Source organism: Jaculus jaculus, chromosome 4 (genome assembly GCF_020740685.1).
Source record: "Jaculus jaculus isolate mJacJac1 chromosome 4, mJacJac1.mat.Y.cur, whole genome shotgun sequence".
NCBI lineage: Eukaryota > Metazoa > Chordata > Mammalia > Rodentia > Dipodidae > Jaculus > Jaculus jaculus.
In genome coordinates, this window is record NC_059105.1 from 27,019,769 (window position 1) to 27,042,685 (window position 22,917).

A 22,917-nucleotide genomic window follows, 5' to 3' on the forward strand; every position below is an offset into this window, starting at 1 on the left:
AGTAGTATATATTGGGCCTTCTACACATGTATTATAATCTCTTTCCCTCACTTTTGACTTTTTTTTTCTATAATTTCATTGAAAATACTTATTTTTCTATTATGTTGTAATTGTTTTCCTTCTACTATGTTTAGAATTCTTAAATTTGATCTCTTCATAGTGCCCAAAATATCCTGACATCCCTGCTCATACTTTCTTATTAACTATTTTTCTTCTTGTTGAAATGTTTGAAATCTTTCAATTTTGTCTTCATGCTCAGATATTCTATTCTTTGATCCATTCATGAGACTTTCTACAGAATTTTTGGAATGATATATTTCAAGTTTTAAACATAACTCCCACCCAGGCTACTCTATGCAGCAAAGTTCTCTGTCATAATAGAAGCAAAAATAACTTTCCATGATAAAAACATGTTGAAGGACTGCATTACCACTAAGGCAGCTCTATATGAATGGGCCTTTCAAACAAAAGAAAATCACATATATGAGGAAAGAATAAAACATATATGAATAATACTTAAAGCAAGAGAGGAACAAAAAAAATATGAAGCCTTCAAAATTAAGATAAACAATTAATTTAAACCTCTAAACTTAAAATTATCTAAATATTTAAGGAGTAAGCCAAAGCAAGGCTATTTTCAGGTATGTAAACACCAATATAATTTATCTCTGCAAGCTCCATGTGCCGTTTTTGAGGTACTTCAGGAAAATATAATAGAAGCATTCCAAGTCTATAGAGATGGTTTAGCAGTTAAGACACTTGCCTACAAAGCCAAGGGAACCAGTTTTGATTTCACAGTATCCATGTAAGCCAGATGCACAATGTAAAATGTCACCAGAACAGAGTATTCTACTGAAAGCTTAGTATAACACAAAAGTGTTTATTTAGTTTCTTCTAATATTTAATATGATACCTGATTCCAATATGTATATTAGAGGAGAGAAAATAATTGGTGTCTTGGTGAAAATACTTCCTTCTTGGGCTGGAGTGATGGCTTAGCGGTTAAGCGTTTGTCTGTGAAGCCTAAGGACCCTGGTTCGAGGCTCAATTCCCCAGGACCCACGTTAGCCAGATGCACAAGATGGTGCATGCATCTGGAGTTCGTTTGCAGTAGCTGGAGGCCCTGGCATACCCATTCTCGCCCCCGCCCTTTCGCTCTCACTCTCACTCTCAAATAAATAAACAAAAAATAAAAGTACTTCCTTCTAGAATTATAACTAAAATATTTTAATTTAAAAAGAACTGCCAGATGTTGCGGAACTCTCTGGTAACTATTTTTATAAGAAAACTCATTACCATTTCTGGAACCTTATCTAATTTCCATATAAAGAAACTAAACCTCATATGTTGTATACTTTTTCCATTTATGATTTTTTTTTAAATTTTTTGTTTATTTTTTATTTCTTTATTTGAGAGTGACAGACAGAGAGAGAAAGAGGCAGAGAGAGGAGAGTGGACGCGCCAGGGCTTCTAGCCACTGCAAACAAACTCCAGACGCGTGTGCCCCCTTGTGCATCTGGCTTACGTGGGTCCTGGGGAATCGAACCTTGAACCAGGGTCCTTAGGCTTCACAGGCAAGCGCTTAACTGCTAAGCCATCTCTCCAGTCATCATTTATGGTTGTTAAGTATATATTTTAATTATTTATTTGCAAGCAGAGACATAAACAGGGAGGGAGTGAGAGAGAAAGAGAAAGGGACAGGGAAAGAAGGAAAGGAAGAAGGGAAAGAGGGAGAAAGGGAGGGAGGGAAGGAATGGATGTAGGGCCTCTTGCCACTAAAAATGAAATCCAGATGCATGTGCTACATTTTGCTTCCATGGGTAATGGGGAATTGAACCTGGTTGTTAGGCTTTGCAGGCAAGTGCTTTTACCTATATAGCCATTTCTCCAGCCCTGACTATACATTTTAATACCATTGATAGAAGATGTTAATTATCAGTCTGATTACAAGAAAAGGAACTGAAGATATAGATAGATTCATAAATGAGGTATAATTCTACTCCATGATAGCTTTTTTTTTAAAGCCTATACAATTAAACTCTACATTATACAAAAACTAATTTCCAGGAATGCTCTGGGATCACTTTTTTGCTAAAGGCATAATTTTAAGTAGAAAAATAAGGTGACATACTAAAATCATATTCAGGTAGGATATAAGAAGGATTCATTGTACTCTCCTTTAATAAGCATGAGTCCCTCAATTAGCTAGCTAAATTAATATTTGTAAACCTCCATTTTTCTCTTTGTATCTTTTAATATAAAACATCTAAATCCCCTTTTCAGTAAAAAAGAAATGATACTATATGAGTTGCTTTCTCTAAAGAACTGAAAGTTAAGTACAACTTAATAAAAATGTAAATAAATATCATACCTTTTTATTATCTTTCATCTTTGCTTTATTTTCATTTTCTTCTTTGGCTTCCAGAAGAACATTCTGAGTAGCTACTTGTGGCCTATTTTCTTTTTCACAACTGTGACTAACTGAAAGATGATACAATTTATCTGTAGTTTACAAACTTAAAGTATATGAAGAGCAAGGTCCTGTTAATACTTGCAGTTTAAAAGTACTAAACTAATGATAAATCAACCCAAAATGATTCAAATAACTCTCAAAATTCAGATTCCCAAAATGCTTGGAAGTAGAGGCAGGAAAATCAGGAATTCAAGGTAATTTCCCTATATAACTGCTTAATGCTACCCTGGTCTAGGGGATACCCCGTCTCAAAAAAAATCAAACAATTCAGTTTCTAAATAGACAAACAAAATTATATGTGCCATTAGTATGTAGTGCAGAAACAAGCATTTTTCATTCATGCCTTATAGCAAACCAAAGTAATATAAATTAATAACACAATTATAAAAAATATACTATATAGCACATATTTAGGAAGCAACTACTTAATTAAGGGAGAGAAAAATTTAAATATGAAAAATGTTACTTTTAAGCCTTAATTAATCAAATAAAATAATCCACTGCAAATAATAGGATATCTTTATTAAAGAAATTGAAATTAATGTATTTCCAAATTTAAATTTTTTCCTCTTTCATTTTATAAACCAAGTAATTCAGTTGGCATACATTTTAATAATTGATATAAATTTTAACAATTTATATATACTTTGAGTGACAGTTGGATGAATTTTACCAAATCTAAGCAGTTATAGAACCACTGGCCAAGTAGAGATATACTATGATTCCACAGCATTCAAATTTATTGTCTTACCTGCAACACATATGATAAACATTTCATAGCAATACTATACTATAATTGTTGTCTTAGTAAGCTTTCTTTTCTTGATGTGGTATGTGTGACATATATACACATATATGTGCAGATGCATATGCCCTATGTGCAAGCATGTGGAGGTAAAAGGAGGATGTCAGATGTCCTCTATTGCTCTTCCTAATTTCCTTGAGACAAAGTCTCTTACTGAACCTGGAGCTCTCTGGATATCTGCTTTGTGCATGGAGCTGAGAATTAACTAAGATCTTCCTTCAGGTTCTCTAAATCCACTAAGGTATCTCCCCTCCTCCAAGTTTAACATTCCTGATTCTCTGTTTTCAATTTTGTAGACTAGTTTCCTTCTGTAATAAGTATCTTTTTATCCCCCAAAGAATGCTTTTAAACTATTTGGTATATTAGATGGTCTTGCACAAAATTTCTCAGCTTTATTTTCAAATGTTTGCATTTTACCTCATTGTGTGAAGAATATTTTATCAGATACATACTTTTGAGTTGAATTTTTTCCAAAAAGTTGACATTGTTCCATTGTCTCTAGCCTCCATTATTATATGAAATCAGCCTTTATTCATGTTATTAGTGACCTAATAATATATCATTACCTATTGGCTGCTTTTAAGATTCTTCTCACTTAAATTTTCATCAGTTCTAATAATGCTTTTAGTTTCCTTTATCTTTTTGGCGGGGAGGGGGTTAAGATAGGGTCTCACTCTAGCACAAACTGACCTGGAATCCACTATGTAACTTGATATTGTACACAGAGTACAGGAAAGTTAAGACTAGTTCTTTTAAATAACATTTTTATATTTGATTGTCAGAATTCTCTTCTGTGGGACTCGAATTACATATAGGTGATGTGGAAATTTCTTCCTTTAGTCTTTGTCTCTTCTTTAGAATAAAATGAAGTCTGTTGATGTCTCTTCAAATTCAGTGACATTTTTGTCACTCTAACTTCTTGTGAACTAGATCCAAATTTTTTTAAGAATAAAAATGAAAGCCGGGCGTGGTGGTGCATGCCTTTAATCCCAGCACTTGGGACGCAGAGGTAGGAGGATTGCTGAGAGTTTGAGGCCGCCCTGAGACTACATAGTTTATTCCAGGTCAGCCTGGACCAGAGTGAGACCCTACCTCGAAAAACCAAAAAAAAAAAAAAGAATAAAAATGATTTAATGGCTCCCACGTTGTTCTGGAGTTGTCTTCCCTTTCGAATAGCAGTGTATTCCTTGTACCTAACCTACTGCTGAGCAGTGGAAGTGTACAAGTTGTTTGTTTTTATAGGCACATAGCTGAGAGGAATTTGCCATGAGTATAAGACGTTGACTTTTAGCTCTTGAGCTGATGCTGAAAGGGGTTAAAGATTTGGGGTTATTTTGCATGTGAGAAGGACTGGTGGGAACTGGGTTTTATAGTTTCAGTGTTGTCACTACATTTCAAGGAAATGCAGTCACAAGTGGAGACCCTGAGTCAGACCAGGTGGCACTAAGGGGTTAATGAATATAAGGCCTCTTTGTCCAATAAAATCGATTAACATCTTTCATTTTAGTTATTGCATTTTCCAGTTATTTAAATCTGTTCCTATGTCTGTATACTGTATAATACACTATATATATATATATATATATATATATATATATATATATGTACGTATGTATACACACACACACATAGTTTTACACTTCTTTGCTAAGATTGCCTGTCTGTTCACTTATCAATATCATTTCCTCTTATGTCCTTAAAATACTCAAAATGGCTGTTTTATCATTATGAATCTGTGAAAGTCAATACTGAAGATATCTCAATATCTCCTTCTGTTTCTTTTTGTCTTGAGTATGAGCCATGTTTCTATAATTAGTATTAATCCTAAATTATGTACTGAAGAGAAGGAGGATAGACTGTAAAGATTCTAAGCAATTTTCTTCTTCTAAAAGAAGCTCATTTTGCTCTAGAAAACTGTCTTATTTCTGGCTGACTGTTCTGAACTTCTAGCTTTATGCTATGCTGGGTTATTTTCCAAGGACCGTTCAAACTCCAAACTCTTTCTCCTCTCAGAATCCTATATGAGCTTTGTGTATGGGTCTATAGAATGTGTACATTAACATAGCTAAAGTTCCAGTCTTCTATTCATGCTTGACCTTGAGGATTTCTAGTCTCCACTATCCTAGAGGACTTTATCCCTTTTGGCAGGTCTCAAACAAGCTTGCTATGGCACATGAAATGTAGCCATTAGCTAAGGACTCCTATTAAACTCCTTCACAGATGAGGCAAATTTCTCATTGCAGCTCCCTCTTCTTTATTACCCTTTTCTACAGATTCTAGCTACTTCAATAACTCTGTATTATAGCATTTTCCTTTTCATTTCAGCACTGCCATGTTCTTAGCACCTATCTCCATGAACCTTGGTTTGGAAACTTTCACAGGCATGAAACCATGTTTGGTTGTGAAGTGCACCCAGTAAGTTTTCTTTATGTCATTTGTCTTCGGTGGCATGTGCTGTTTCACGATGCCTAAAATTAGTTGCCTCTCCTATGTAATTTAGTTTTAGAGATATCTCATAGAAAAGGGCTAGTCTGACATTAAGTTACTCCATGATCAAACCAGGAATCCTTTCCTAGTGCCTGACACATACATTCATATGTTGAAAATTCTTCAGATAATATAAATATATAAGAGATTCATAAGATTATACTTTTACCTCCAATGATAGGAATGTAAACACTGTTCCCCACATCTATGTCCTTCAGGGCTGTGTGAAGCCCAGAAATCTAAAATAATTCAAAAATAAGGGATTATTTAACAATGAATTTTAAAGGTTAAATAAAATGTAATATCTAAAAATTGGTTGCAAAATTTCAGATATATTAATCCCTCTAGAATTAATTATAAGATATTTTTTAAAAGTCAAACATGGCCAGGCATGCTGGCACACACCTTTAATCCCAGTAATCTACTGGTCAGGCAAAGGTTCAGGATCACTGTGATTTCAAAGCCAGCCTGACTCCATATAATGAATTCAAAGTGAGCATGAGCTAAAGCAAAACATTACATCAGCAAAATAAACAAACAAAAAGTCAAACATGAACTTTAACAAAAAGCATTATTTTTAGTTAAAGTTCAATCACAGGCAATTATTAATAACACTCTATACTAAGCATAGGAAAATTGTATTTCACAGATGCTTTCTTGGACCAACAATGTTTTTTACACACTTTGATAATTATTGAATTCTGCATTAGAAGGGTTTGTCCTCTGTTTAAATTATTTCACAACACCTTATCTTTACCAACTATGATGTAATTGTTAGTCAGTAAGTAAAATATAGATGCTATTTTTCTATATCCAAATCTCTTAGCTCACTTTACACCCACAGATAATCCCTGTTTTATTAAACATACTTTGTAAATAAGAACATTTGCCAGCTGAGCAGCATGCCTTTTTACCTATATATCCTGAGGAAAGAATATGAGTTCAAAATTCAACCTTTAAATTTGTTTCATCCTCCATTGTATATGATTATGCAAACATAAAAATATTTTCTGTTTAATTAAATTCAGTTATAGACATTGCTATCACTAAACACCATTATTTCTCTTTTTAGATTAAAATCATTTATAATTGAGGGGTGGGGCCAAGAGAGTTTATGGGTGCACCAAGTCCTCTTGCCAACGCAAACGAACTGTAAACACATATACCACTTTGTGCATCTGGCTCTATGTGGGTACCAGGAAATTGAACCCAGGAAGTTATGCCCTGCAAGCAAAAGCCTTTAACTGCTGAGCCATCGACCCGACCCTACCGCCAATATTTTTTTTTATTATTATTAGAAAATAGAGATAAATTTAAGCTAACAGATTATTACTAACACAATGCGTGGGTGAAAAAAAAGTGACAGGTTACTATCCTTAAAGGAAAAATGGATTCTAATTATTTTAAAACAAACATCTTGTTGAGAAGAGCTTAAGATTTATTAACTAGTTGCTAATATAGCATGCCAACTCTGCTTCATCCAGTTAACATCAGGCATTAAAATGGCATGCTTTTCAAAAGTAATAAACCAATAATAATATGTTAGTGTGAATTAATATTTACTTTTCATTGGTTTACATTGATATCTATACTACATATATTTGGTTACTTTCTCACTAGTCTCTGGCCACCATCTCTAAGCATAATAAAAACATTTAGCTCAGCCTAGAGTGGTGGTACTCAGGAGGCGGAGGTAGGAGGATCACTACCTGACATTACATAGTGAAAACAATGAATTCCAGGTCAACCTGGGCCAGAGTGAAACCCAAGAAAGAAAAAAAAGGGGGGGAAAAAAAAAAACAGCTCATCTCCTTTACCTTAGAAGATCTCATACATTTTAGAGAGAGAATGTGCTACTTTCTATTCCAAAGCCTGGATGTTCAAAGTCTGCTGAGAAGACTAGGGAAATACTTTTCTAGGTGGAGATTTCCAAGCTGGGGACTCTTGTGGTGGCATTCTCAGTCCAGTCTCTCCATTAACATGATTTGCATTATAATGTATTTGAGCCTTTGTTAGGTGGAGCCTTGCACACAAAACACCTTTACTTACTGACATATGTAGAGCCTGAAGTTTTATTTTAATAGAGCTAACTTATTCAACAATTATAGCTTCTCACCTTGTCTGTGATTTTAAATCACACCCCTTTCTGTACCACTTTTTCTCTTCTCTCCCTCTCTGTCTTATTCTCTCTGTGAATCTGAATAAGGACAGTGAGAAGTAACCACACTGCATCTTGGATGTTATGCTATCTTGAAATTTTCTCTGCCAAACAACTTAGTCTATTACTTTTGAACTCAGCCTCACCCACAGTGTCAGAACACAGGTAGAATAGGGCCAGATTCTATGCCAGAATATAACAGCAATGACTTCTAGTGCAGTTCATAGTTTGATTTTTTTTTTCTCTCTCTCTCTGAAACTTCATGAGCTAGGCTTTTACTGTTTGCCATTTCATCAGCATTTCATGAACTGAAGTTTCCAGAAAGTGCTGCAACTACCTCAGATAAGGCTGAATGGACTGACAGATCACCTCTAGAGATGGAATGTTGCAGGATCAGAGCCAAATTACCTTGGGCTACCTTTAGACTTAATAACCATTAATTACCCACTTCTGTGTCTGACCTAACATCCTAGTGACTATCAGTTGATAAGGTTCATAATCCTTTTTGGAATGCAAAAACAGACCCCAGCTTCCACCAACCCAATGATAAATAAACAGTATCATCAGATAGCATCTGAAGCCTATGGTGGAGATTTCCCCCACTTTGCTATATTCCAACTGACTATCTGATGGTCAATCAAGGTATTTGAAAAGTGCCTTGATTTATGACTTTCTTTTGTTCTGTAACAATAAAACATTCAGAAATTGTTAACACATTGGAACATGAAATTTAGAGTAGCCAAAATCTGTGTTCCTAGGCTGTGGTCCCTAAATTTGGCCCAGGAAAACAAAAAAAAAAAAAAAATTTCTCTTATCCACTGAGGTGAGAGTTGTGCCAATAGCTAAAATACTCAATTTGGGGCCACAAGGACAGCCACTTGCAATTAGGATGCCCCTAGTTGGAAATGAGATACTAGCATGGGCCCCTTGTGCCCAACCAACAGTGGTGTCTGTTTAAGTGCATGTTGGTGAGTTCATTTTGGGCTGGGACCTCCCTTGATTTGTTCAATAGTTCACTTGTTTATTCTGAGCTGGATTTAGGGTCTTTTTTTTTTGATGCATACCTTTTTAGGTTTGTTTTCAAAATGTTTGTTTTAAGGTTTCCATTTTGTTTGTTTCCTTTGAAAGCAAATTTTGCTTTGAAAAAAATTTCTGGTTTTGGCCATTCAGGTTTTGTTTTCATTCAGATCATTGTGAACATTTTGGTTTCTGACTATTTGGTTTGTCTGCATTGAGCTTTTTTTTGTTCTTTTACCATTCCTTCTAAAGAAAGAGGAAATGTTTGGGGGGGAAAAAAACTGATATTTGGTACTCTAGCTGGTTTGAAATTTATGTTAATTTAATTTGCAAGTATTTGATTTAGAAAAAAAGTATGAAACCCAGGGCTGGAGAGCTGCTGGCTTAGTGGCTAAGGCATTTGCCTGCAAAGTCAAAGGACCCTGGTTCGATTCTCCAGGACCCATGTAAGCCAGATGCATAAGGGGGCACATGCAGCTGGAGTTCGTTTGCAAGGGCTGAATGGTACACCCAATCTCTCTCTCTACCTCTTTCTCTCTCTCTCTCTGTCTCTCTGTCTCTCTCTCTCTCTCTCTACATATATATATGTATATGTATATATGTATGTATGTATGTATGTATCCTACTTTCTCCGCACCCACCCTATTGTCCGGTTCTTGAGATGCTGCTCAGTATGTTGGCATCTTGGGTAGATTCAGGTTAGGAGCTGTAGATAAGTGAGACTCTGTGGTGATTATCTTTCTGTGATTGGGTGAGTTCACTGAGAGTGATCTGTTCCAGCTTTGTTCAAATTTCATTGCGTCATTTTTCCTTACTTCTGTGTAGAATTCCATTGTGTATAGATTCCATTGTGTGTAGATATACCACATCTTCACTATCCATTCATCTAATGATGGATATTTGGGTTAATTTTAGCTCTTAGCTATTATGAATTGAGCAACTATAAACATGATTGAGCAAGTCTCTCTAAACTGAGGCATAGAGCTTTTAGGGTACATGCCGTTTTTACTTTTTACAAATACTAAAGTCCTAGGCAATAGTATTTTTTTTTATTTTAAAAGGAAAATCTGGGCAGCCTACTTTAAATAGAATTTACAAACTAATAATGAAGAGTTCTGGAATAACTTTCTCTGACTTTATTTCTCCAATCACTACAAAATCCCATATCAAAATAATAATAATAATAATAATAATAATAATAATAATAATTTGGGATCTCTCTGTGTTTGTAATGAAGGCATTTAGGGCTTTGAATTTTCCCCTTATGACTGCCTTCATTGTGTCCCATAAACTTTGGTAGATTGTGTTTTCATTATCATTCAATTCTAGGAATTTTACAGTTGCCTTTTTGATTTCTTCCATGACCCATTCATTGTTTAAAAGTGTGCTATTTAGTCCCTAGGAGCTAGTGGATTTCTTGATGTGTCTCTTGTTGTTAATGTCTAGCTTTAAAGCATTGTGATCTGACATGATGCAAGAAATCACTTCAGTTTTCCTAACTTTATGAAGGCATGCTATATGGCCTAACATATGGTCCATTTTGGAGAAGGTTCTGTGGGCTGCTGAGAAGAATGTGTATTCTGTAGAGTTGGAATGCAAAGTTCTGCACATATCTGTTATATATCTGATAAGTCTACTTGATCTATGATATTGTTGACCTCTGTTATTTCCCTGTTGATTTTTTGCTTGGATGATCTGACTATTGACAATAATGGAGTATTGAAGTCTCTAACTATAATGGTGTTGGATCCACAATGAGCTGCTGATCAGAGAGACCTACTAGATCTCCCAAAACCAGCAAGAAAGACTTCTGTCAGAGCACTTGATTACCCATCAGAGGTTAATGGTAACACCCTACTGCTGAAAACACCATACACTATTGGCATGGACCATGGAGAGACCTGATTGGAACCCAGAAGAGAGCCAGTAACCTTGGAATAAACTTATCTAAGGAAGTGAAGGAGCTCTACAATGAGAATTTTAAAACATGCAAGTGAGAAATTGCAGAAGACACAGGAAGTGGAAAGAAATCCCATGTTCTTGGATTGCAATAATCAATATTGGGAAAATATCAATCTTATCAAAAGCAATCTACACATTTAATGCAGTCCTCATTAAAGTTCCAATGGCATTCTTCACAGGAATAGAAAAAAAATCCAAAATTTCATTTGGAAGCACAAAAAAACCTCGAATAGACAAAACAATTTTGAGCAACAAAAATAAGGCTGGTGGTATCACCATCCCTGATTTTAAGCTATATTACAAAGCCATAGTAACAAAAACAGCATGGTATTGGCACAAAGACAAACATATAGATCAACGGGACAGAATAGAGGACCCAGATGTTAATCCAGACAGCTACAGCCATCCGATTTTTGACAAAAATGCCAAAAATATCCATTAGAGAAAAGACAGCCTTTTCAAAAAGTGGTGCTGGGAAAACTGGATATCTATATAAAGAAAGATAAACATAGATCTTTGTCTTTCCCCATGCATAAGAATCAAATCCAAGTGGATCAGGGACCTTGATATCTGACCTGAAACTCTGAAATTACTAGAGGAAAATGTAAGGGAAACCCTTCAGCATACTGGAATAGGTAATGAGTTTCTGAATATAACCCAAATTGCTCAGAAAATAAAACCACTAATCAACTACTGGGATATCATGAAATCACAAAGCTTTTGTACTGCAAAGGACACTTTGAATAGCGCAAAGAGACAACTTACAGAATGGGAGAAAATCTTTGCCAGCTACACATCTGACAGAGGATGAATATCCAGAATATATAAAGAACTCAAAAAACAGAACAAGAAATCAAACAACCAAATCAAAAAATGGGCTATGGAACTAAATAGGGAGTTCTTGCCAGAAAAAATGCAGATGGCATATAAATATCTAAAAAAGTGTTCTACATCCCTAGCCATCAGGGAAATGCAAATTAAAACAACCTTGAGATTCCATCTCTCTCCCATCAGAATGGCTACCATCAAGAAAACAAATAACAATAAATATTGGCAAGGTTGTGGTAAAAGGGGAACCCTTCTGTACTGTTGGTGGGAGAGTAATCTGGTACAGCCATTGTGGAAATCAGTGTGGAGGTTCTTGAGAAAACTAAAAATAGATTTGACATATGATCCAGCTATAGTAATCCTAGGCATATATCCTAATGACTCTTCTCAGTACCTTAGAAATACTTGCACAACCATGTTTATTGCTGCTTTATTCACAATAGCTAGGAAATGGAACCAGCCTAGATTCCATCCACAGATGAACAGATAATAAAGATATAGTACATCTACACAATGGAGTTCTATTCAGTGGTAAAGAAAAATGAAATTTACAGGGACATGGATGGATCTAGAAAGGATTATACTAAGTGAGGTAACCCAGGCCCAGAAAGCCAAACATCACATGTTCTCTCCTATATGTGGCTCCTAGATACAAATGTATAGACTTATGTGTGATCTGGAACCAATAATCAGTAGCAGAGGCCCATAAGCTAGAAAAGGGCTATAAGGGAGGGAGGAGAGGGAAGGTCTTAAGAGGATGGTATTGTAAATATGTAAGAAGAAAAACAGATTATAGGGAGAGGAAAGGCCTAAGTGAAGTCAGGGGAAGAGATTAGATAAAAGAAAGAAGTCAGGGGAGGGTCAATCAAAATTCAAGATATTCTGAATAAGATATATGAAAATCTACTTTTTAAAATAATGGCACATCCAGAAGCCATAGGTTGTTACTAGAAAATTTTTAGTGCCTGGGATGGAATACCTCCCAGTGAGTAATTGGCCAGGGAGGTATATGTTGCCTCCAAAACATTACAGGCTATTGCCAAGACCATTGGTTCCCCATGAGAAAGAGATGGTAAGACCCTCTTGCTGAAGATGTCACATGCCTGAGCAGCAAAATCACTGAGAAATCAAGATGGTGCTGAAAAGAAAACCTTCTCCCTATGGCCCAGCCAAATGAAAGCTGGAAAATGCTACAATGAATGAAGTCTTATGGGAGACAGAAGTCATCAGTGTTGAAAACAGTGGACACTGGAAACCTCAAGTTTATCCAGACAGGCCAAATGTTGGAACGAGTGCAACAGTGGCATGTGTGCTCTGGGGGAAACAAACTGCTCTTTAATTGGACTAAAAGCCCACGTTATGGGAGGGGATACATGTCTCATACCCTCCAAGGCTCATGGTCCACTGTGGAAGAGGTGGCAGAAAGAATGTAAGAGCCAAAGGAAGGATACCCTCCCTCATATAACTGTCCAGACAGAATTTGGACTTGATATACAAAACCTCACAGTGCCTAGCAATACCCACACAAGACCCTCATAATAGGAGAAAAAAAATAATGACATCAAATTAAAAGAGAGAATAATGGACAGAGGGAGGGAATATGATAGAAAGCAGAGCTATGAAGGAGAAAGTGGAGGAGTGGAGGGGAGGGAAATAGCATGGTTTGTTGTCTGTAAGTATAGAAGTTGTCAATAAAAATATATATAATAAAAAAAGATGGTCCATCTGCTGTATATTAAAACAATGGAGAGGATGCTTGAGGTGATTTCACCTGGAAAAACTAAATTGTAGGATGAACTCTTTTGAAAAGGAGATCTGAAAAGAAGACACCTACTGCTCAAGGTTACAATTTATTTCATCCCTTAATTAAGAATACGGCTGAGGGACTGGAGAGATGGCTTAGTGGTTAAGGCACGTGCCTGCAAAGCCAAAGGACCCAGGTTCGACTCTCCAGGACCCATTTAAACCAGATGCACAAGGGGTCACATGCATGTAGAGTTTGTTTGCAGTGACTGGAGGCCCTTGTGTGCCCATTCTCTATTTCTCTCTCTCTACTTGATCAGTTCTGTATCTCTCTCTCTCTCTCTCTCTCTCTCTCTCAAATAAATAAATAAATAATAAAATATTAAAAAGAAATAATACAGCTGAGTCCTGCACATCTAATATTAGTTTCCAAAACATAAATATGTATGAAATGGGTCATGAAGTGCTCACAGTTCCAGGAGCTGCTTCTAAGATATGGCATATAGGCAGGACATTATATCCCTGATGAAGAGGTTGGTGAAGCTGTTGGAAGAATGACTGTGGTTTGCATGGAGATCCAAAGATGTTTTATATGTATCAGGACTGTGAAAGGGCTACCACAAAGCTCTGTTGTCTCAAGATGGAAGTTTTCCCTGGCTATTCAGCCCAGCTGGAGGGTGGAATTGAAAAATCCACTTTACCTGTGATACTTGCTTGATGGTTATTGAGTTTGCATTGGTCCAGTCTCCTTTTGTTATGCTTTATAGCAGATGGAAAGGTTTACTCTGTGCCTTTATATGTTGAAAGTATATGACTTGTTTTGATTTTACAGGACTCACATTTGAGAGACAATATTAAATCTCAGATGAGCCCTAGGACTTTAGAACTATCTTAAGTCAGTAAAGACTATGAGAACATTTAAGTTTGAGCTGAACAAAATATACAATGTAAGATGGTTATGAATCTATAGAAGGCCAAGGGTGGAATGTGGTAGTTGGAATAGATGCCCCCCCAAAAGACTCAGGAATTTTATTCAAATTTATAGCTTAGATCTCCAGCCACCAGGCCAAAGGAGAAATCACTGTGGATAGATCCTTAGGTCCAGAACCAAAAGGTTTTGGGGGATGGGCCTGTTTCTAGACAAAAGACATACAGAGTGTTGAAGTTCTGCCATTATGAAGATCCTGAAGTGTGTTTGGTTCAGGTGATGGCAGTGGTATTTCTCTCTGCTTGTACCTGTGAAAGTGGGCCAACTTCTTCCACCATTATAGAACTCATGCATCTGTAAGCTTCAATAAGTCCCTTCTTCCCATAACTGCCTGTTCACATCCCAGCATGTGAAGCTGTCTACTATAACAACAATTAAATTTCAAGTATGAAAGGTACTGAAAGAAGTGATATTTTGTATTTTAGTAGCTAAGGATTTCACTCATAAGATAAAATAAATCTCATTAAAACATGTCATAAAATAAAGTTATAAAAATAGTACTACCATTGTATAAGCTTTGGTAGCTTCTGATACAAAAGTAAAACTCTCCTCAAAGTATACAAAACTATTTAGAGCTGATCACTCCCTAATAAACTGTCATATATTTTAATTTGCAATGTAAACATTTCATTTTCTTAATCTTAAGTTCTATGACAAAGGTTCCTCAGCATTCCTGTATAAAAACAATGTAGAAGCATGAAAGTGATGTCAAATATTAACAAAACTGAGCAGAAAACATCAATCAGTCATTAGGAGTGTCAAATATTTCTTTGGGGGAAATTTTAAGGGAATTTTTATTCACTTATATGTGTCACAATTATCTTAAAGCAAGTTTTGTGCTACCTTATATTATACAGCATCTCTGAGCTCTATAGAGTTTAATAACTTGACTAAGGACAATGTATATAACTGTCAAAACTGGAATTAAAACTCAATTTTGTCTAACTATAGTGGTTAAATTTTTCTTCTACAATCTACTATTTATTTGTTTCAGTTCATTTAATAGTAATCATAGATTTTTAAATGAATTAGATACTTTGTCTTCATGATTCTAAATACATTTTTACATGAAAATTGGTGGATAATGTTTTAAAATTTATTTCAGGGGATAGAAAGATGGTTTGGCAGTTAAAACACTTGCCTGCAAAGCCAAAGGACCCAGGTTTAATTTGCTAGGACTCATGTAAGCCAGAGATGCAATGTAGCATATGTGTCTCATTCATATGCAGCAGCTGGAGGCCGTGGCATGCCCATTCTCTCTCCCTCTATCTGCTTTTTCCCTCCCATAACTTTTTCTCTCTCTCTATCTTATAAATAAATAATAAATAATAAAACATAATTCAGAAACAAAAGCAGTATTTCTACTCATTAAAAAAACTAGGTAAAAATTGGGCAGTAGAGGTTGCTTAGTGGTTAAGGCACTTGCCTGTGAAGCCTGACTCATATTCGACTCTCCCAGTCCCATGTAAACCAGACACACAGTGATCCAAGCTTGCAAGGTCACATATGTGCACAAGAGGCACACATCTCTGGAGTTCAAGGCCCTGGCATGCCAAATCTCAATCTCTTTCACTCTCACTCTCTGTCTCTAGTATAAAAAAAAAAAAATGGCAGCCCATTGGGCTTGCCTAAAAAAAATTAAAAATTGAAAAAAAAAATTAAAATTAATAATGGCTACCAGGTAGTATGACCATCTCTTTCCTTACCTTTCCAACAGCTCTGTCTCTTTCCAAAGAGGTCAGCATTTTCTCCTTCAGTAAAGCATGGTGCTTCTCATGCAATACCCTCAAAGTTGGTTCATAAGATGCGTAATGTAACTTCAGCCTATAAACATAAAAGGCCAACTGCATCAAAAGGATAAATGAGTTATATCACCAATTTCCATCTAATGTCTGAACTCTTTTTCCTTTTATTCCATTTTTGTGTGATTATGAATAAAAATGAGTAACCACATAAAGGTCAAGACACCAGAGCCAAGAAGTACCACAAACATTATTTACATGTACTTCCATGGCAATCTGAGAATTATGGGGGGGTAGCCACATTTTCCTTAAATAGCTTTCTATTTCCCACCAGTGCCTTTTTGCTGTATGAAAGTATATACTCAGCAGATTGTTGATTTTCTTTGAAAAGAAAGAATGTTGCAAGCCAAGCATGATGGCCACACATGTAATCCCAGCATTTGGGAGGTGGAAACAGAAAGACCAGAAGTTCAAGACAAGCCTCAGCTGAATATGAAGTTGATATCCTATTTCAAAAGCTGAAATAATTTTTTTTTAACTTTGTAGATACTTTAATCCAATACAGTTAAGAAACAATGGATAACCAAATCAAAATGCCATTCATACTAAAATAAAACATTGGCTTGGAAATGAGTTTCATTAACCTTGTAAGTAGAAAAATATTTTGAGGGCTAGTGGGATGCCTTAGTAGATCTCTAAAGCCCATGTAACAGCTGAGCAGGACAGCATCTTCCTGCAATATTCCCAGCACTAGGGTGGTGGAGTCACGAGGATCCCTGGAGATCGTCATCTAGTCTAGTTGAATCAGTGAGTTCAAACTTCAGTGAGAAACCTTGTCTCAAAAAAATAAAGTGGTGGGGTTGGGAAGATGGCTCAGTAGGTCAAGTGTTTGTTGCACAAGCATGAGGACCTGAGTTTATAGCCCGATTTAAACCCATTTAAATGCCTGGTAGGAAAAGCAGACTTCCTGTTATCCCAGTACTAGGGAAGAAGAAACAAGGGATCCCTGGGTCAAACTGTCTTTCTAGACTAGCCAAGTAGGTAAACTGTAGGTTAAAGTGAGAGATCTGCCTCCATAAGCAAGGACAGCAATTACATAAGACACCTAATGTCAACCTCTGGCCTCCACAGGCACATGTGCACACTTGCACACACACCCACAGAAACACATGCATCCACAGACATAAGAATATGAGTACACACATATACAGAAATGTAACACTCAACAGAAGATAATTCAACTCTACATAAAATTTAACCACCTTGAAATTCGTTTTATTTAAGATGCCTTATGGAACTTTATATATTTGGTATCATCAAATGTGTGTTTAGAAGCTGGTTTCTTTACTCAGTATAATGGTTGTAAAGATATGCTTTGTATATTAGTAACTATACTTCATTCTACTTTATGAGTTTTATATATATATAAGTACATATATGTATATATATATGCACATTTATATGTATGTAAGTACTTATGTGTGTATGTGTCTATACTCTATAATGTGATAATTTAATATTCTTTGAATAAAAATTGTCTTTAATATTTTATACAATTCATAAGAGACATTCTGAGTCATATATCTTTGATTTTTGTATGCATCCTAAGAATATAATTGCTATATTGTAATTTCTATTTCTAATTGTAATAATGTCAATCCTGGTTACTCCATGACACATTTGGTAATAATTACTCTTGTTGGAAATTATCGCTTTTATTACAAATTTTATTATATTTTCAAACAACCAACATCTTTCTTTGTTAATAGTTCCCCCCCCCTTAGGGTGGTACTTTTTTATTTCACTGATTTGAGCTTTTATTTCTCATTTTAATTTTTTTCATTATTTGTATACTGATCTTTTGAATAAGAATTTGAGATTAAGTTTGTATCACTGAATATGAAACCTCTTCTAGTAGAGCTATCCAAAGCTATCATTGTCAGTGTGAGTTGCATTGACTATAACCCACAAACTTAGATATGTGTACTTTTGGCCATTCAGTTCATAATGTTATCTACCTTCTTTTGACTCAGGAGTCATTTACATTGTATTAAATATTTCAAAATATTTGGGAACCTCCTATAGATCTTTCTGTTATTGATTTCCAAATTCCAAATTAATTTGATGGTGATCCAGAAAAATCTTTGTATGACATCAATTCCTTGAAATTTATAGACTTGTTCTATAGCATGATATATATCATACTGTACATTCCATGTGTATCGAAGACTTTAAAAATGAAGTTAAAATGTTGCAATGTTCAATTAACAGGAAATTTCTGTCTACTTCTTCTAGTTACTAAAAGTGTTAAAATTTTCAGTTATATATATATATGGAAATATCTGATTTTTCTTATAATCTTATCAGGCTTTGCTTCACGAGTTTATAAGCTCTTATATTAGTCATGAATAATTATATTGTGTCTTTCTGATGAATGGGCCCATTTTTAATATAAAATTCCCCCTCTCTTTTTTCTATACTTCTCAATGTATCTGAAATATTAGATCTATACCTTTTTTCTCAGTCCTCACAGGCTCACAGAGTGACTTCTCTTTCCTAGAAAGAGCTATTTCCTTATCTGTGTAACAGGTTGCTAAAGAAATCTCTTTCCACAAGTCAGCAGATTCCCATAAATAAGTCCATACCTGAATGTCAAGCAGATAGTGTTATAATGGAAGAAAGATATTATCCACCCAAAACACTTTGATAACTAGCATATATTGGTGGGAAGCAGAGTAGTACTTGGAATGGGCGTGGAGGCTTGAGGTAATTGATAAAGAGAGCTAGAATATAATATCGGGTTAAAAAAAATAATTCATGAGCTGGGCATGGTGGCGCACGCCTTTAATCCCAGCACTCAGGAGGCAGAGGTAGGAGGATCACCATGAGTTCAAGGCCACCCTGAGACTACAGAGTTAATTCCAGGTCAGCCTGGACCAAAGTGAGACCCTACCTCAAAAAATAATAATAATAATAATAATAATAATAATAATAATAATAATAATAATAATTCATTTACCTGGAAGCATTTAAAATCCTAGCAAGAACTCCCGTGGATGGGACAATTAACTAGCAGAGTGACCTTTAGGAACTTGGAGCAAGCATAGTCAATATTCAGTACAATATTCAGTAGTTCTACTGCAAAACTACATATGGTCGTAAAATGGAGTAACTATATTCTGATAAAAGGCACTATAAGAAATTCTCACTGATACTCAGAAAACCAAAAGAAAATCATAACAACACAATCTTGATAGAAAGTGTGTCTCCAGTAGCCAGAGTATGGTCCTGCCAAAGGCTTAGATGAGTTAGTAAAAGCACCCTCCAGTAAATTAGTTTCTTTTCTCTTCCATAGTGGAGCTTCTCTTTGAGACTCTAAGCCAAAATAAAAAACTTTCCTCCTATCAGCTGCTTTTGGTTGGGTGTTTTATCCCAGAAATGAAAAGGTAACTACAATACCACCTAAAGAAAGGCTTGTTATTTTAGCTACATAGATGGATTTTCTCCAAATTTAAACTACTCAAATGAGGATGTTCCTTAGAATTTAGAATTCCAAATGAAAGTGAGAGGATGCTAAGGGGTAAGAGGAAGGAAAAATAAAAGTGATCCCTTAAGTTCCACTTCTTGAAGGGTCTACCATGTTATACTTGGAGGGCAGGTATACATACCAGTTACTCTAAAACCACACAAAGCAGCCCAAAATCTCTGAAAATAATTTTTTCTATTGAAATATTAAAACCATAGTCCACATATTGTATGATGTTTTCATGAAATTATTTACAAAAATCATTGATTTCATGAAATTATTTACAAAAATCATTGATTTCAAAATCCTATTGTTTCGTCGATGATAGAAATAAAACTTAAAGTTACATTAGACATATACTTAATGTGAATTAAGTCAATTATTATCAAAAATGCAAGAGACAGAAAGAAAATCAAGCATTTAGTTGCTTTGTTTCAGGCTATGGATATAGCTTGGTCAGTAAAATGCTTTTGTCATGCAAGCATAGACCTGAGCTTGTTATCCCTAGCATTCATGTATATCCTGGAAATGGTGGTATACATTTAAAATTCTAATGCTGGGAAAGTTGAGATAGAATTCATGGGGGGCTGCTAGGCCATCCTGTTAGCTCTGGGTTCATTGAAAGTTCTTGTCTCAAAAAAAAAAAAAAGTGGAAGTGATTGAAGAAGACACTAACTTCTGACCTTCACATGCATATGTACATATGTGTGGGTGCACAGGTATGTATATGCACATATGAACACATATATACACTGGCATGTATAATACACACACAAAAAAAGCAACACTGGGGTGGAGGAAATTGTTCAGTGATTAAAGGTGCTTTCATGTAAGCCTACTGACCTGGGTTTTATTCCCTAGCACACACATAAAGCCAGATACAAAGTGATGCATGTATCTATATTTCTAACTTACCTATGGTAATAAGTCAGAGCCAGAAGAATCTAGAATCTGATGCCAGCTAGTCTGACCTCCTGTATCAGTTACCTCAACATTTCCGGGACAAAATACCTGAACAAAAGCAGCTTATGAAAGGAAAGGTTTACTTTGGCTTACACTTCCAAGAGGAAATCTATCATAGTGGGAAAGCATAGCAGGAGGCAGGACAGACAGCAGTCACACCTTACTATCAGTGGAGGAAGTAGGAAGAGCAAGAGCAAGAGCACCAAGTGGAGCTGGACCACTATGCCTCAAGACCCTCATCCAGCGCACTTCTTCCACAAGACTCTGTCTTCCAAGATTCCACAAATGTCTCCAACAGTACCACAAACCAAAGATCAAGCATTCAAACAAGTGAATCTACGTGGGACATTTTACCCTCAAACCCCAAAACCTATCCAGCAGCAAGACAATATAAGACTCCATCTCAAAAATAAGGAGACAGCTGACTCCCCAAGGTTCTCCTCTGACCTCCACATGCATGTGTCCATACAAACACATGCATATATACACACAAAAAATGCACATTCACATACAAGTAAATTAAAAATAAAAGTATTTTTAAAAAGAAATAATTGTCATGACTAATTCCTTCATATATTCATCTGTGGGTTACTTACAGATATACTTTGCTATATATTGCCATAAGCAGCACACATTTCTAAACATATTCACATACAGAATTATAAGTAAAATCATGTGTGCTGCAATTTATGGATAGTTAAAAATTATTAAGGAAAATACTAATGATACAAATTTGGCCCTTCTGTTCTCTGTTCAAAGACTTAACCGAACACTGCTGAAATCAAGAAAGCTACACCAATCAGAGAAGCTCAAGTGACTCAGTGAAAAAGTGTATTCTGGCTGGGTGTGGTGGCACATGCCTTTAATCCCAGCACTTGGGAGGCAGAGGTAGGAGGACTGCCATGAGTTCGAGGTCACCCTGAGATAACATAATAAATTCCAGGTAAGCCTGAGCTAGAGTGAAACCCTACCTCGGAAAATTTAAAAAAAAAAAAAAGTGTATTCTGTTTTATGAAACACCAAACTAATATAGAATTAATCTTTCTTATAATTTCTATATTTGGTTGGTAATTCTAACAAGTATATTCATAATAAGACATTCATGTTGAATGGGGAAATCACAAAAATGATTAACAAATGGTTTACTGAAAATAGAAAGTCAATTTTTCATGATATACAGTGTCAGGACATACAGGACTAAAATTAAAATATTTGTATACAAAATGGCAATGAGAACACCACCCATTATTTAGCCAAGAACCAAGCAGTATGCCTTATTGATGATTTATTCCAAATGGCACATGCATTAGAGACGGTGCTCCCTAGTGACTAAATCGATGACTAGTGTTTTATTACTATTCTGAGGGCATCATTGATGCTTTGTTTAAGATCTTTAGAAAATGTGTATTGGTTATTTATCAAGATGGTTAAGTGAAATAATTTTTCTCAATGATTAAATGAAGGCATCAAGATGATCTGAGTATATGGGGACTATGGTTGAATCACAAAGTATTGTAGACACTTTCACCACAATCCTTGAGAGAATGTAAAAAGAATATAATATGAAATTATACATTTTTAGAAGAAATGAATTATACTAGTGCTCCTTTTGAGTATACTCAGTTATTTAACAAGTATGATAGATAATTTAAGCATTCATTGTCTATAACATTGGATGACACAGTTATAAAATATTTCCATCAACACAGAACTCCTGTTGGATAGCACTCCTCTAGAGCAAGCAAATGATGACTTTAAGGTTTACAAAACTTATTTGCTGTTGTGGGGGTAACTAAATTAAGGAAGGTGTGAAAATAAATCTCCATAATATCTGTACAATAATTTCTCAAATTTATATCATTAATTCAGGGCATTAGAATATGCTTTGTACCCACAAAGCTACATCTCTACTTTATTCTCTACTTTACTCTCTGTGCTTACAATCAAGAGAGCGTTCCATCTCCTTCATGTTGTGGGGCAATTGCATAGGCTACACCAACATTCAAGATCAGTGCTGACCTCATACTACCTTGGTTTACTCTTTGGAATTTAGTCAATCTGAGAACATATCCTTAAGACCACTCCCATACATAGTCTGATGGATTGACTACATCTTGGCTGACAATAAATCTGAGTATATTTTATTACATATTGCTTAATTCCTCCTCCAGTCATACTCCTATAATGATCATGCCTCAAAGCAATAGACTAAACATTCTCATCCA

At 35.5% G+C, this 22,917-nt stretch overlaps 1 protein-coding gene across 4 annotated transcripts in view; it reads right to left on the reverse strand.

Annotated features, from left to right (window-relative positions):
- Positions 1 to 22,917, reverse strand: part of Spag16 (sperm associated antigen 16) — a 901,897-nt gene that overhangs the window by 816,656 nt on the left and 62,324 nt on the right. For 3 of the 4 annotated variants that reach the window (XM_004653697.2, XM_045148111.1, XM_045148112.1), the window contains exons 7-9: positions 16,168 to 16,285; positions 5,935 to 6,004; positions 2,372 to 2,481 (exon numbers count right to left, since the gene is read on the reverse strand). In XM_004653697.2, coding sequence (XP_004653754.1) covers positions 2,372 to 2,481; positions 5,935 to 6,004; positions 16,168 to 16,285 — 298 coding nt within the window. The remainder of the gene's footprint in view (positions 1 to 2,371; positions 2,482 to 5,934; positions 6,005 to 16,167; positions 16,286 to 22,917) is intronic. The other variant, XM_045148110.1, reaches the window with a different exon arrangement.